Here is a 15,860-nt window from a genome sequence, read left to right as displayed (position 1 = left end):
AGATTAATGCTGATATCTAGAGAGCACATGGTCAAGATAAAGTACTGATGTATGATCTTCCATTTCTTACATTTTGTGTTAAAATCAAACATACGTGTTATACCCAACACTAAGAGTCTTGTGTGTCTCTCTTAGGTATAAAGATCCCAGAGAACTGTGTGTCCCGCGTGCGTGCCGAGCTCTCTCGGATGGACGAGGAAGTAAAGAAAGCGCGCAGGGAGAGAGAACGGTTAGCTAATGAGGTGCGTCTTCGGCAGCAGATGATCAACGCCCGAAAACTATACGCCAACCCGTCCCAGTCCCTTTCAAAACAACTTCTTTACACACAATCACGCCTGCCACCGATACAGCTGCCAAAGAACGAGTCCATCAGTGAGGTCTTGGATCTGACCATCAGCCCGTGCCCGTCCCCAGACATTAAAACCCCCAGGTCAGACGCAGGGATCAGCCTGAACGGCGTGTGCCTGAACGGAGGGATCGCGGGCGGGAAAGGACGTCCTTCTGTGGTTGCTCCGGAGACTTTTGACCTGGAAGAACTCATTTCTCTAGAGAGGCACAGGCCAGCGGCAGTGAACCCAAACATGCGGATATCATCGTCGTCTCACGGTGCACTCGGTGTGTTGAGACAGCCGCCGGCGCAGCAGCAGCACGTTCAGACGCTAAAGCAGAGTCATTCTGCGCTAGGTGTGTTGACCCAACAGCATTCGCAGCAGAGCGTTCAGGGCTCGACAAGTTACGGCGCGCTTCTGTCGCAGCGACACGGAGGGCAGGAGATGTCGCTCATGATGCAACGTCTCGCACAGATTCGGCAGCGATCCGGTGCGCCGTCACAATCTACACGCCTACAGCAGAGTACTACACACGCAAACATGCTGACAAACACCTCACACTCACTTGGCACACACGCGCTGGGGTTAAAACGACCGATGCAGTCGCACAGGAGCGAACAACACGCGCAGCTTCCTTCAGGCAGATCTCTGCAGCCGCAACTCTCGCAGTCACACGCGGTCAACAGTCAGTCTGCTCCTGAAAGAGGAGCCAATCAGAGCAATGGCTTCGATTTTGACTCTTTGGACTTCGGTTGCCCTTCGCCGCAGTACCCGTTCGCCTCACAAGCCCCGTCGTCGTCCTCCACCCCTCCTCTGCCTTTTTCTTCCTCCCTTTTCACTTCTGTTCCTCTAAACTCCTCGATGTCAGACTCTAGCTCCTCCTCCTCGCACTTCACGCCGTCTTCATCCGAACAGTCGCATCTTATGTTGCCCAACGGCCACTGCAGTATGGACGCCCTGGACGCGCGTGAGACGCTGGATCACATGATCCACGGAGGCCCCTCGGATCACCGTCAGTCCGTCATTCAGTTCAGATCGGTGGACTGGGACGCCACCTAGAGGTTTAATTTCTGGCATTCAGACGTTCTTCATCATCATCATCATGTGTTATTTGGGTTTATGAGGGTCTGTTTGTTTTTTTCATGTCATTCTCAGTCCATAAGCTAGCTCTGGGAAAGTTTTGGTTTGCAGACGTTCAGTAAAGACAGCTGTGTGTCTTATTTAAAGCGATAGGACTGTTTCACAGCGGAAAGAAAGGTAAAGTAAATGTTTATTTATTCAGATGTCTCCACACGCCGTGATGTTTCCTGTTGTTTCCTATCAGAGGAGGTTCGTCTGCCTCTTCTGTTCATCAGTGCCTTGATCTTTTGTGTATGTGTGTGTATTTCTCTAAACAGAGTAGTGCTATATTATTTATTTTCATGTACTGACTGTATGATTTCATAACTGCTGTCTAAACCCTGTGAATATTTCTCCTCATCTTCTGCATTTCAATAATCTGAACACAAAGACGGATCTTTCACGATATATATATATCGGCTGCAAACGTGTCGTCGGTACACCTGTGTGCTTTCGGCTCGGCTCTGTGTAATTTCTCAGGTATGGTATAGACTCATCACTGTCCAGACTAATGGTTATTTTATAAAATATTATACTGAGGATGGATCTTGGGGAATTGGAAGCCAAATTATTTATTATGAGATCTTAAGAAATTGTGAAGAGACTTCTCTGAACCACTGGACCTCCACGTCTTTCTGCAGTGAGACTTAGCAATAAAAACCAAATGAATTATATTCATATATACAGTATGAGCGTATATATATAAATATAAATATATATGAATAAAATGCTGCCCCATGAACAACTTGAGGCTCACAGATCATGAGGTTCAAGCGATTATCTTTATATCTGTCGACAGTAATATTTTTGTGTTTTAAGAATCTTATATTTGTTAAGATAACCCGGGAAAAATGTGTTTGTTTGTTTGTTTGTTTGTAAGAGATCACCTGTATGAGGTCAATGTTTGTTTTTCTTTTGGTCTTGTATTCTCATGTAGTTGGAATGAAAGCAGATGTGTTGATGTCTTTGATATTGCTGTATTATTATTATTATTATTGTTGCTATTTATATCCGAGGGACATTTTTAGTAGAGGTAGAATTGGTTATAATCACGTGTAGAAGTTCAAACACTTTTAGTCTCGTCAGGGCTTCATTTTTGTTTTCCTGCTCCCAAAAATCCAGAAGGAGAGGCTGTGAGTAAAATGACTGCGCTGCTGTCTTACTCCGATCTTTCATTTCTCTCGACTTTTAATTCCCATCACACCAAAGGTTTTCTGTGCAGTCTTCACATGCTCGCGTTTAATCTCAGGAATAGAGAGACGTGTGATATTGACTACTGTATTTACAAGGCCTGACTATCGTATTCTAGACTAAATGCAGATTTAAGTATTACCACAAGATCTCCTGTTTTTTACATACGATCAGTTTGAGATTTAGGCCAATATCACATGAAGGAAACATCGCTTCAGATCTCTCACTGGCCAGATTCACGTTTCTGAGTTTCTGTTGGTGTTAAGAAATGAAATGACAAATAAAGACTTTAATAATAACTAACTAAACATTTATTAAACCTGCTACTGATCAGATGTATTATTATTGATGTTGATCTTATTATGTTATGTTCTTGTTTCCAGTTAGATTTCTGTTCAGCACTTTTTACTTTCAGCTTCTTTGTTTTATCTCAATATTTATACGTTTAGATGGAGCTGTAAATATTGTAAACAAATGTGCCTTTTGACTCGTTCTGAACGTTTTCTACATTTAACAGAAGGAATATATTGTACTGCAATATCAGTTTTGTTAACAAACAATAAAATTTTAAGAGTTTGTTCAAATGTATCAGTCATTGTGATTTTATTGATTCCTGGAGCTCAGTGGATCTCAAACGCTTTGAGTTTGGGGGCTTCGTTGTCCTACAACAATAAAAACCCCAAACCTCCGGACATAACTAGAAAGCTGTATAGGCATTAAATTAACAAAATTAAAAAAACAGGTATTGTTTTAATTAGTGAAAACTTGTATCTTGGTATAAGCACCTTTTGTATTATTGCTTCCTTATGAAACATCACTTTTATTGATTCCTAATCTTTGTAAGTCGCTTTGGATAAAAGCATCTGCTAAATGCCTAAATGTAAATTAACCAAACACCGAAGAAATATCTTGATATGTATTTGTTTTATATTTTATTAATGCTTCATGCTAGGTTCAGGTTGAAAAAAACACAGTTTTGGCTCAAGGGTGATGGGTTTGATTTCTAGGGAAGATTCATTACTGATAAATCCTAAAATATTATTAATAATCTGCTGGATGGTGCATTGGGAAAATATTCACAGTGCTTTACTATTTTGGTAGGTTACATCTAAAAAAGTCCAAAATGGATTAAATGCATTATTTTCCTCAAAATTCTACAAAAAATACCCCATAATAAAAACACAAAAGGTGTTTGTTTGAAATCTTTGCAAATTTATTAAAAAGGAAAAAAATCACATGTATGTATTATGTCTATATATGTCTTTATGTAATCTGAATAAATCATACAAGTAAATAAGAAAAAGTAGAATCTCATCTTGTAGTGACAGCTCTCACAGATCATCTCTAGATAAAAACACAGCATTAGAAGTCAACGAGTACAGTTAACTGATTTTACTTCTTACACAAAAACTGTATAACATGCATAATTTTGATGTTTTATTTTTAATTATACCATGGGGCTGTGAATGCTTTATTCTGATTGGTTGAGAAATGATACAAGGCTCAATGTTTCGATAACTGCACACCTGGTGCCTCATTTATAAAAGTGCGATGTAGGAACTATTCTACATTTCATCTAAGACCATTTCTGAAATGATTGTACGTGTGATTCAGAGAAAAGGAGCATACGCACAAAAAAAACGTGCTTACGCCTCTTTTCCAGATGTGCGGTTTATAAATCACAAGTGATCTTAAAATTGTGCGCAGCTGAATGCTCTTAGAACTCCGCCTTGTAAACGCCCATTATTTAATTAATTAGCATATAAACATTAAATTATCAAAGGCCAAATTCTCTGACTGCTACAATGGTGAGTGGTACGAAAACATATATGTTGTCGTTTGCTTAAGTTTTTAATATTTCTAAATTCTAACATGGAAACTTTATTGACATCACTCGAGTTAAGGTGATTATTTGTAGACCTTTCAATTCATGGGTTTCATTTAAATATAGCCTAGTTTTACACATAATATTTGTGTCTTTAAAGTTTTGTTTCAGTTTGCCCTGCCTCCTGCTCGGCGGTGTAAAAAGGAGATATTTGACTTTAAAATTCCAAGATTGTATCTTAACTGTCGGAATATATTCCATATGGATCATCCATCACTCTTAAATGTCGCATTTCCCTTATTGTACATCGAGGCTTTTAGTTCCTTTCACGTTGTTTTAATCATTTAATTCCTATGACAGGGCTCTTTCTTCGGCCTGGGGAAGTGATGTCTGACACAGCACAACACTACAAACTCTCAGGTGTACACATGTCAAAAGACTCACCCACCGCACTCCACACACGGTGCATTAAGGTCAGACTCACAACGTTGGGTCGGGGCTATCGTCCTGAATAGTCGAAGGGCTGGTGAAGAGGACGACGATATGAGAATGTGGGGACCACGACCTTCAAAACCCACTCCTTTTTCTTCTCGGTCAGTCCCGGCTCACCCACCGATCCTTATCACGGGTAGGGCCGCTCACACACTGATCGAACACACAGGACACACACTGGGATACAATATTAGCAACGATGTCATTGGCAAGGCAACAATTCCAACATTACTCAGGGGTTTGCTGACACTGAATACTTCCCCCTCTCTTCCAGATGGCTGGGGTATCCAAGGTCGATAGTGCAACGATTTCTCCGTTCCTTCCTCTTCTCAAGGCGTTTCCGGTGCTTTCTCAATGTACACAAGCTCTTCAAGGTAAATAGCACATGTCAACACAAATACTTCAAAGGGAATGTTTCAACACTTAACTCCATGGTTCTTCAGCCCCAAACTTCTGTTTTAGCTTTGCCCAGTCTGCAATATCCGCCTCAACACGTCTCTTCAACCACGCCAAACACTTCCGTCTTGGCCACAGCACTTCGCTGGAATATACTTCACCCTTTTAATTTCCTGACGCCCTATTTATGTGCCTCCTCTTCCTTACAATGCCCAATCACCAATCGCCACATTTATTAAGCACACCTGATCCAAATAACGCTTAATTTGTTTGCCCGGAGATGGCCAGAACCGGCCTGGTGTTACAGTTAAAAGGGTCCTATTTCCGCCATTTTGGTTCCGCTGGTTTAAGTCACTCCATGACATTTGTCTTTTGATTTGTTAAATTATCCCATTTACAGGTTTAGATGACACTTATGTATACTGTATATACTAGTGAACATTTATCATTTATAATGTTATATATGACACAGTTTCACTGTTGAGCTGTTATACAAGTAAAACCCAGGATAGAGAGGTTCAGTGAATGTGGTGTTGACTCTGTGGATGAGGGTCATTGTGTCAGAGACGCTGTAGAAGGACAGAGATCCTGAACTGTGATCCACATAAACTCCTATTTTACTGGAGACTACTGGGAGATCTGTCTTTATCTTATTGTGCCTGAATGAACATTCAGAGGGAGAACAGAACAAACTCCAGGACTGATCATTACGTCCAAATCTACCGTCATTACCACCTCCCTTCCTGCTGATGCTTTTATATGACACTGATATAAACACACCCTTATCACCACTCCATTCAATCTCCCAGTAACAGCGTCCACATAAACTCTCTTTACACAACACCTGAACCCAACCATCAAATCTGTCTGGATGATCAGGATACGGCTGATCTGTGTCAGTGCCTGTAGCCGCTGTGTTCTCCTCAGACAGACAGATAACTCCACATGCTGTGTTTGGATCCAGAGAGAAAAAAACTGAAATCTGAGGAAGATAAAAACATCATATTTTAATGGACATTAGTTTATAATATTTATAATATTTGTAATATTTGCTTACTCGATCTAAAAAGTATGACCACATAAGTCCAATTCTGGCATCTTTACACTGGCTACCAGTTAAGTATCGCATACAATTTAAAATATTACTAATCACCTACAAAGCCTTAAATGGCCTAGCGCCCTCGTATATTAAAGAACTACTATCAGTATACAATCCACCACATACACTACGATCACAAAATTCTGGTCACTTAATTATCCCTAGAATATCAAAAGTGTCTAAAGGTGGTGGATCCTTTTCCTACTTAGCCCCTAAGCTCTGGAATGATTTACCAAATAATGTTCGAGTATCAGACACAGTCGATCAATTTAAATCTAAACTTAAAACATTCTTCTTTCATTCACATAAAATGTCCAGTAAATGTACTTTTCCCGCAGTAGTTATTTTGTCTAGAACAAAGCACTCACATACCTCATATGGGTAATATACTATTGCCGCAATAGTTAGCCTGTCTGGAACCGAGTGAATATTAGGGCGTTTTCACATCTGTAATTCGGTTCATTTGGTCCGGACCAAAAGCAAAAAATGATACATTGTAACTTTTTTAGCAGATTTGGTTCCATTTCCCACCACACTGATTGCTCTAATCCGCACCAATTGAAACGAACCAAAATTCTGTCATGTGATAAGATCAACATCACTCATTGGCCACATGTATTTGAACGTATTTCCTAAACGGCTTCACGATTGGTCAGAATCAACGTGCGGCAAATTCCAACAGTACCCCCGGAAGTAAACAAAAGAAGGATAATACAGCAGACACCATGGACAGACGGCTGCGCGCTGTAATTATGTCTCCTTGGTTGTTATACATAGTTTGTATACAGCACTCTAGACAAACTGTTCATTTTCAGAATGAATCGCGGATGCAGCTTGAAAACAACGGTTTAATGCACTACAAACGGCGAAGACAAAAAATTTCCGAGGCTCCGCCCGCACCTTCTTGCAACTCCAGGTATGTCCGCGATTTGTCATTGTGCTAATATTGCTAATAGAAGCGGTCAACAAACACTTCCTCATCCGATAATGCACTGCGCAGTTGACTACGGCAGCTGGTTTCGTCCAAAATGCGCAATACTTTTGCAGTTAGGTCGGTTCGATCTCGGATCGTGTTCTCATCACAAATGAACCGCTCTAGAGTTCGTTTGAAAGTGTACCGAGACCACCTCTGCAAGCTGGTCTCGGTCGGCTTGTTTGGTTCACTTTTGGTGCGCACCAGAGTTCGATTGCTGCATTCTCACCTGCCCAAACGAACTGCACCAACTGAGCAATCGAACTCTGGTACGATTCAATCGAACTAAACAAGGCAGGTGTGAAAACCCCCTTAAACCACTATAATGTATGACACTTGCATTACATGCGAACGGCCCCTACGCTATATATATATATATTAGGGATGCACCGAATCCAGGATTCGGTTTCGGATTCGGCCGAATACTGGGCTTTTTGGCGGGGTTCGGGTTCGGCCGAATCCTAGATTTTTTTTCCACCGAACCGAACCCTAGGCTTGCGCTACGCTGGTCGACGTCACGCAGCCGTTGATTACACACATCGGGTGCTGACGTGGAGATTAGCTTTTTCTTTCGGTCAGCTGGACACACCAAAACTTTTAAACACGGCTGAAAACGCCTTGAGGACCCCAAATGCCAGCTGTTTTTCAGCCGATCGCTTGGTAGGTGTAATGCTTCAGCTGTGAGCCGGTTGGTTGCTGTGGTAATGTCCCGCCCCTCCTCCACTGTAATTGGACGGCCGTGTGAAGACTGTGACATTGACGAGCGGAGCTTCTCACTCAAAGTTAAATATAGTTTTCAGCGCGGAGCTGCTTGCTTATTGGAAAAACGAGCGTGTCGCAACGCATCGCTTTCATTATGCATAGGCTTATGGTAATTGTCAAAATAGTTTTTCCAACTTGTCATCCTGGCATAATGTACAGTTAAAATTAAATAAAATGAAAAATACACTGCTGTGGACGTTTTTTACTTCATTAATGTGTTTTACTGTGTTGGAATAAGGATGCGAGTAGGATTCGGTATTCGGTTTCGGATTCGGCCGAATCTTAAACGGTGGATTCGGGATTCGGCCGAACCTAAAAAATCTGGATTCGGTGCATCCCTAATATATATATATATATATATATTAATTTCTCCCAAGGGTTTTTTGTCCTTCTAGGAGTTTTTCCCACTGGGTTTTCTCCTAGGGGGTTTTTGCGTCCCAGGGAGAGTCAGCCAACTTTGGCTTAACTTATCACTTTACATACGTTACATTATTATACGCTCGCTTATAGCCTTAGCCGCAATATTCTACTTCTTATATTATCTATTGATTTTCTGTGTTCTTCCCTACATCTAGTCATGTAAAGCTGCTTTGCAGCAATTAACAATTGTGAAAAGCACTATATAAATAAAATTGAATTGAATTAATTTGAGTGTAAAGGTCAGGTTAGTGTATATACACTGATCATTTAAAGAGATGACGTGAACAACATTAATTATATTATTACAGTCAGATAATTTAGACAACAAGTCAACAGTCAGTTCTTCAGTTTCATCTGTTAGAAGAAGAAAAGATCTGAACGACTCTGACAAGAGGAAAATAGTTATGATAGACGACTGGATCACAAAACCTCAAGACTTGTTTGGTGTTTCAGGTATGCAGTAGTTTGAAGTGCACAAAAGTGATGCAAACAAGAACAAGCAGTGAAGCATCATCAGGGTCATCATGAAGGTTTATTGATGTACGTGTGAAGTGAGATAAAGTCAGGACAGTGAACATTACACTGACCAATGAGAGTTCTGACATTCATGTGGATCTGTGTTTGTTGTGTTCCTTACTTTTATAAGTCGCTTTGGATGAAAGTGTTTGATAAATTTAATGTAATGTACTTTGACACGGACCTAAAGATTGATGCAAACCACACACCGTTCATGGTAATGATGTTTCCTTACATAAATAACTACAATAATGGTGGACAATATGGCAGCACATTGAATTGTAGTTCTTTACACACATTAATACATGATGTACCGATCTCTAAATAAACTCCAAATATGAATGTTTTTATTTCACAAACCTATTGTGTCACTTTAGAAGACATTTATTAATCTACTGGAGTCATATGGGTTCATTTTATGATGGATGGATGAACTTTATGGAGCTTCAAAAATGAATAATTAAATGCATGAAGAAGAGTCAGGATATTATTTAATATAACTCAGTTCAACTGAAGTAAGAGTGACATGAGGATCATTCTTATTTTTTTGGTGAACTTTTCCTTTAAGATTTTATAATGAAGTCTATCTGAAGTGAATATTATCACACTGTAAAAAATACTTTGCTGCCTTAACATTTTTTGTTAAATCAACTCAAATTTACAAGTCATGTCAAAAGAGATGAGTTGTCACAACTTATAAAATATAGTTGAAAAAAGTCAACTTAGTTTTATAAGTTATAACAACTCACCTGTAGTTATACAACTCATCTCTAGTCAAGATAAATAATAGTAAGTTGAAATGACTTGTAAATCCCAGATAATTCAACAAAAAAATTTAAGGCAGCAAAGTATTTTTACAGTGCAGATAATGTGTTAGTGTATTATATGATCTTAATGTAATTAATGAGAAATAATAATAATAATAAATATAGCTGCAAGCAGCAATACCGGGGTCAAGCCGAAAAGGGCACAGAAGGATGTAAAGTTGAGTTTGGATAAGCAGACTAAAGAACCTAGGTAAACCTAATGATTTTAGATGACAAAACACAAAAGTAATCAACAAAAATAATCTATGTTCTTGTCTACTGCAATCGTCCTTCTGTTATTGACAATCATTAGAGCACTGAAGGACATGTGAGTGATGTTTGCAGTAGCAAAACATGGGTCACAACCACTGATCTATATAAATGACTGGATTGCGCATAGAACGCTTGACGTAACTGCGTGAGGTGAAGCCAGCGCAGAGTTCGAGCCGCCATCTTGGTATACCCAACCGGCAGAGAGCGTCATTGACTTCCATTCAAAATCATGATCAAAATTTACCCCCCGTATCAGTTAAGGTTAATTTTAAGGACATGTGTACGTTAATTATTTGTTAATTCTGGTGTTATTTGCAATGTTTATGTTTTAATCGGGCAGGATAATGGATTTACAAAAAACCGTTAATGTGAGTGTGTCTGTTTCATTTGTTAATGACACGGGTATAAATAAAGTTTTTTTTACATTCAGCTACACGGTGACGGTCAGCGTTATTTCTCTAAATAAGTTTAGGTAACTTGTAAGTTTAGATAACATAATTACAAAACTAGCAAATTATTGCATGCACATACGGTACAAAGCATGATTATTTATTTAGAATTCAGAATGAGCACGTTTGTCATTATACTAAATATGCTGCGGTCTGTCTGCTGATCTGATACTGTAATGAAGATGAATGTATAATAACGCGAAATGTACAACTTTCAGTAAATAACTATTTACATGCTTTGGACGTTTGTGTTGTAATAATGTACAGGGTAACTTCACATATAAAAACGAAGACGAGTAAAGTGATGTTTTATCATTAAAATCTGACAACGTCCATTGATTTAATAGAACGTTTGGGTATACCAACATGGCGGCGCGGTGGCCTCACAAGTGTGACGTCATGCGCAATCCAGTCATTTATATAGATCAGTGGTCACAACATGTTACAACAAGACAAAGGTAGGTATTCACATTTTGAAAAATGCTAACGGTAGTCGCCTAGCAATGAAATCTCGATCCCACCCTCAAGTCAAATCGCCATCCAAAGTCACGCCTCTTTCAAAACACATGAACACGCACAGATCAGACGTTCACATCTCATGTCTCATTCAGCAGTGAGAAAACTTTGCAGTACAAAGTGAATAACATTTCCAAAATAACCAACAAACAACTGGTTACATCAGAATAAGTTTAAAGGTGCAGTGTGTAATTTTTAGAAGGATCTCTTGACAGAAATGCAAAATAATATACAAAACTATATGATCAGGGGTGTATAAAGACCTTTCATAACGAACCGTTATGTGTTTATTACCTTAGAACGAGACCTTTTTTATCTACATACACAGAGGGTCCCCTTACATGGAAGTCGCCATTTTGTGCAGCCATGTTTCTACAGAAGCCCTTAACGGACAAATTTTTTTACTAAGTTGTCTCCGACGATGACATGTTTGTCTGGTGGCAGCTACCGTAGCTTCTATATGCGTTTCAAAAGCAAGAGGTGAGCAGAGGTTAAGCACACGTTCAGTTGTGTAGAAGTAGTAACTATATTGTTACGCTAATCCGTAAACGAACACAAATTTCATAAGCAACACAATGTTTCATCAAAGAAGAATATCTGAATCCATCTCAATACAAACATATCGCGTACCTACCTTACCAAAATAAACAGTTTAATGACCCTTTCAGACCCTTTGCCTCCTGCAGCTGTTTCATCTCGTGGTAAAGCAGTAAAGATGTTAATTCGGGTTTTTGATCTTTGCTGATCCAGGCAGTTTTTGCTGTTGTTGTTATAAAATATGTCTTTAGTTTTGTGGCTCCTGTACAGGTGGTCAATTCAGCAGAAAAGTTTGCTGTTCTCGCTGTTTACAGAGAGGAGGTGAGCGCATGTTAACGCGCCGATGACGTATGGTGTCTACGTGGACTCACTGCATGGTGGCATTCAAATTACGCTTACGTATGAGGGACAAAAAAAGGAAACGTCCGTTCGGACCGAAATCTATGATTGGTTGAACATTTTTTGGCTCGTATGGCAGTAAATCATACAGTGATATGGTCATGCAGGCATGCGCTTTTTCTGTCTTTTCTGCCTCGGACTCCAACTTTGTTAGAAAGACCATACCTATTAGATCAAGATGCACGTCGATAAGCGTGTTCAATCGCATGCAGCGCTTGCCCAGAGCGATCGTCATATGACATCAAAGTACCGTGAGATCAGACTGCTTGTTATGCTTTCGCGGCACAATGTCACTCGCCAACCGTTCTGTGCAGCGCCGCATGAAATTACGAGAAAGGTGGCCCCCTGGTGGTTTGGGGGCACTGCATAAACATATTATAAGAAAAATCCTGTTTTTGTCATTAAGGAAAATCATATTGTCTCAGTTACAAATTTGACTGGTAAATGATAAAGAATGATTTTCCCTTGTATTTATTGCATTGCAACAGATTGACAGATTGATACGCAGACATGCTATTTATGACTGGATATAACATTTGAAAAAAATAGTGAAGACCACTGCCATAGGGCTTGCTTGATATGAAAGGTTTTGTTCAATTATAAGGCCAACTAGTGGTGCAGGCATACCAGTTTTTTTGATAGCGAAGTTATAACCATTTATGTGTAATAAACACAAAAATTTAAAGGTAATTTTTAGTTTTTCGCAAATTTCTGCCATTTCTGATGAAAATTTTAATATAGCTCGAATAGAGGTTTTTGTTCAAAAGGTAATGCATTGCTCTTCCTATGACGTTTTCGAGTCGATCAGAATAACGTTTGCGGAGATATTCGCGTTTGTTTTTAAAGCGCTATTTTGATGCACAGGGCTAACCGTAAGGCAAATCCTTACCAAAACCATGTTTGGTATTGTTGGACTTGGCAACTATTCAAAACTCCAAGGAAACAAGTCCTGTGAAAATACATTGACCGCAGCCAAAGTTATAGGCATGTAATACATTTGTCTGACCACTAGGCGACTGTTGACGCGCTATACGATAACGTTTTGGTTTATCGAAATTCTTTTAATAACTTTTTGCCGTGAGTGTCTCTAGATGCTACATACCGCTTCTCGTGGCAATCATGCAAAAGCTCTAGGACAAGTTCACAAAAGAATGTTTTAGGAATAATTCAAAATGAAAAGAATTTCATGTTTAGGACTTACAGGTCAGAAGTTATAAGCAAAAGCATAAGTGCAACTTTGGACTGTTGGTGGTGCTAGCGGGTTTAAAATAGAAACTCCAAATTTGCTGTGGAAACTTTTTGGACTGACCTATATCAGTGTGCAAAATTTCATAACTTTCCTATGTAAGCTTGCTATGGGCTGCCTGCCATAGACGCAATGGCGGAAGAAAAAGAAAAAGAGAAGAGAAGAATAATAATAAGAAAACTAACAGATACAATAGGGGTCTTCGCCCATTCTGGGCTTGCCTTGACCCCTAATAAAATGTGTCTTACACTTTAGGAACTCCTCTCTGATCTTGGGTTCATCGGTGGGAATCATTTCTAAAAATTAAACAAAAGAAAATTAGGTGACATCATCAGATTAAATCTCATATAAAATCATCATCATTTTAATCTGCTCTGTATTTCTTCTGTTATATTTGATGTTACTGTAAGACTCATTTCTGAGAGTAAATCACAGTCTTAGTTTGAGATGTTTCTTTACCTTTCTCAGATATCTTTTCAATCTCTTCTTTACAAAAATCCTCCATCTTTTCTTTCAGTTTAGTGACAGATTTCATCACATCATCAAAAGATGGAAGAGAAGAGACAGTGATGTTGTCTGAAGATCCAGAAGATGAAGAGAGAGACTGAAAACTCTACATGAACACAACACAAAAACATCAAACCTACAATACACAACAATCAGATTTGTGTTGATTTAGACGTGATCTTTTCATCTATTGACATGAATAAAACTCAATCCTATCAGATTAAAGTCAAGATGTATTTCTTGTAATGTATGTTGTAGTGTACAGTGTTGAGTTACCTGAAGGAAACTGATGTGATCTTTTGTTTGTGAAAGTTTCTCCATCTCATCATTTCTCCTCCTCAGATCATCAATCTCCTGCTTCAGTTTCTTCAAGAGATCTTCAGCTCGACTCACTGCAGTCTTTTCCTGATCTCTGATCAGTTGTATCACCTCAGATCGTCTTCTCTCAATGGATCGGATCAGTTGAGTAAAGATCCTCTCGGTGTCGTCCACTGCTGTCTGTGCAGAGATCTGTTAACACACACAGAGAGAAACATTCAACTCAATCTCAAACACTTCTTCCAGTATTTATGTTTCTCTATTGATCAAAACTCACCGTGTGAATCTTCACAGACTCTCTTAGATCCTGAAGCTTCTTCTCTTTCTCCTGGATTCTCTGATGGAGATTTCTCTGCTTGTCCTCCAGTAATCTCTGTTCAACAGATTCACAACAGATAACTCAACTGGTCAGGTAAGGTTTGAGTGAGTAATCTTCTAAACTAATTTATTGTTTTACAGTCAAGCTGTCATTTCTTCTGCTCTTGTGCGCCCTCATGTGGCCACGCGGCACTAAGCAGTCGCTTCACTTCTGCTTTATATTTATATTTCATATATTTGTTCATACCTGTTTCTCAGTTCTCTCTGCTGCAGCTGATACAGTGTCGTGATTTTTATGTTCATCCACCAAACAAAGCAAACAAATACATCTCTGATCAGTGCGACAGTAAACCTCGATGAGTTTGTCATGTTGAGAGCAGATCATCTCCTGAAGTCTTCCTGTCACATCAATCACTTTGTGTTTCTTTTCTCTGTGAAAAGCTTCATGTTGTTCAAAGTGAGTTTGACAGTAAGATTCAAGACACACCAGACAGGACTTGATAGCTTTGTATTTTCTCTCAGTACAGACGTCACACTTCACATCTTCAGGTCCAGCAGAACTGAGAGCAGATCGATCAGTCTGAAGTTTTGTCTTCTTCAGCATCTCCACCATCTGAGCAAACACCACATTTTTATATAAATCAGGTCTTGTATTGAAGGTCTGTCTGCATTGAGGGCAGCTATAAACTCCTCTCTGATCATCTTGATTCCAGCAGTTTGTAATACAGCTCATACAGTAACTGTGTCCACAGGGAATGGTCACTGGATCCTTCAGTAAATCCAGACAGATTGAACAGATGAACTGATCCTGAGACACTAAAAGAGTCGCTTCCGCCATTTTACTAACTGCACAAATACAGTCACGCGTTCAAAAACTCTTCAGTTTCTCAAATGTTTCCGTGTTTGAGAAACTCAGGCATATCGTTCCAAAGATTCTGAAATCGATTTTAACTAATTCTCACTGTGTTTTCCTTCAAATTGTTACTGATACTATGTACTTTAATGTGTATCTCATGGTTTCCCTGACATATAATGATAACATATGTGACGGAATGAGTTTTGGGAACTACAAATCCCATCAGCCTTAGCGCTATAAAAGGAAGTGATGAGCTTCGCTTTCGCTTCCTCCCTTCAATGTTGCCAGGTTTGTGGTTTCCCGCCAAATTGGGCTATTTTGGAAATACAATTGCGGGAAAAATTTCGGAGCTGCCGGTTGCGGTTTTTTGGGGGGGCTAGTTTTATAATGTGCCGCGGCAGCGAAAATGTTTATCTGTAGACTTATAAAATGAACGTTCTTTATTTTCCTAATGTGCAACAATCACATAAACAATACCTGTCAACCCAAGGACCTGTGCAGCGTCAGAAGTGA

The 15,860-nt window shown here is 39.4% G+C and overlaps 2 protein-coding genes across 5 annotated transcripts in view; one reads left to right on the top strand and one right to left on the bottom strand.

Annotated features, from left to right (window-relative positions):
* LOC141351225 (protein strawberry notch homolog 2-like) overlaps nt 1–3,227 on the top strand; it is a 25,045-nt gene extending 21,818 nt beyond the window's left edge. Inside the window, exon 23 of the mRNA XM_073857826.1 lies at nt 136–3,227. Coding sequence (XP_073713927.1) covers nt 136–1,388 — 1,253 coding nt within the window. The 3' untranslated portion in view covers nt 1,389–3,227. The remainder of the gene's footprint in view (nt 1–135) is intronic.
* The window catches only part of LOC129443267 (E3 ubiquitin/ISG15 ligase TRIM25), a 26,655-nt gene extending 10,795 nt beyond the window's left edge, over nt 1–15,860 (bottom strand). The window contains exons 1-7 of one of the 4 annotated variants that reach the window (XM_073857855.1): nt 14,739–15,860; nt 14,451–14,546; nt 14,132–14,365; nt 13,808–13,961; nt 13,608–13,644; nt 11,263–11,272; nt 3,405–6,334 (exon numbers count right to left, since the gene is read on the bottom strand). In XM_073857855.1, coding sequence (XP_073713956.1) covers nt 5,810–6,334; nt 11,263–11,272; nt 13,608–13,644; nt 13,808–13,961; nt 14,132–14,365; nt 14,451–14,546; nt 14,739–15,329 — 1,647 coding nt within the window. In that variant the 5' untranslated portion in view covers nt 15,330–15,860 and the 3' untranslated portion in view covers nt 3,405–5,809. Of the gene's footprint in view, nt 1–3,404; nt 6,335–9,209; nt 9,222–11,262; nt 11,273–13,596; nt 13,645–13,807; nt 13,962–14,131; nt 14,366–14,450; nt 14,547–14,738 lie in introns of those variants that run through there. The other 3 variants (XM_073857848.1, XM_073857839.1, XM_073857832.1) reach the window with 3 other exon arrangements.

This window comes from Misgurnus anguillicaudatus, chromosome 2 (assembly GCF_027580225.2).
Source record: "Misgurnus anguillicaudatus chromosome 2, ASM2758022v2, whole genome shotgun sequence".
Classification (NCBI taxonomy): Eukaryota; Metazoa; Chordata; class Actinopteri; order Cypriniformes; family Cobitidae; genus Misgurnus; species Misgurnus anguillicaudatus.
This window is presented reverse-complemented; position numbering and strand designations above follow the sequence as displayed.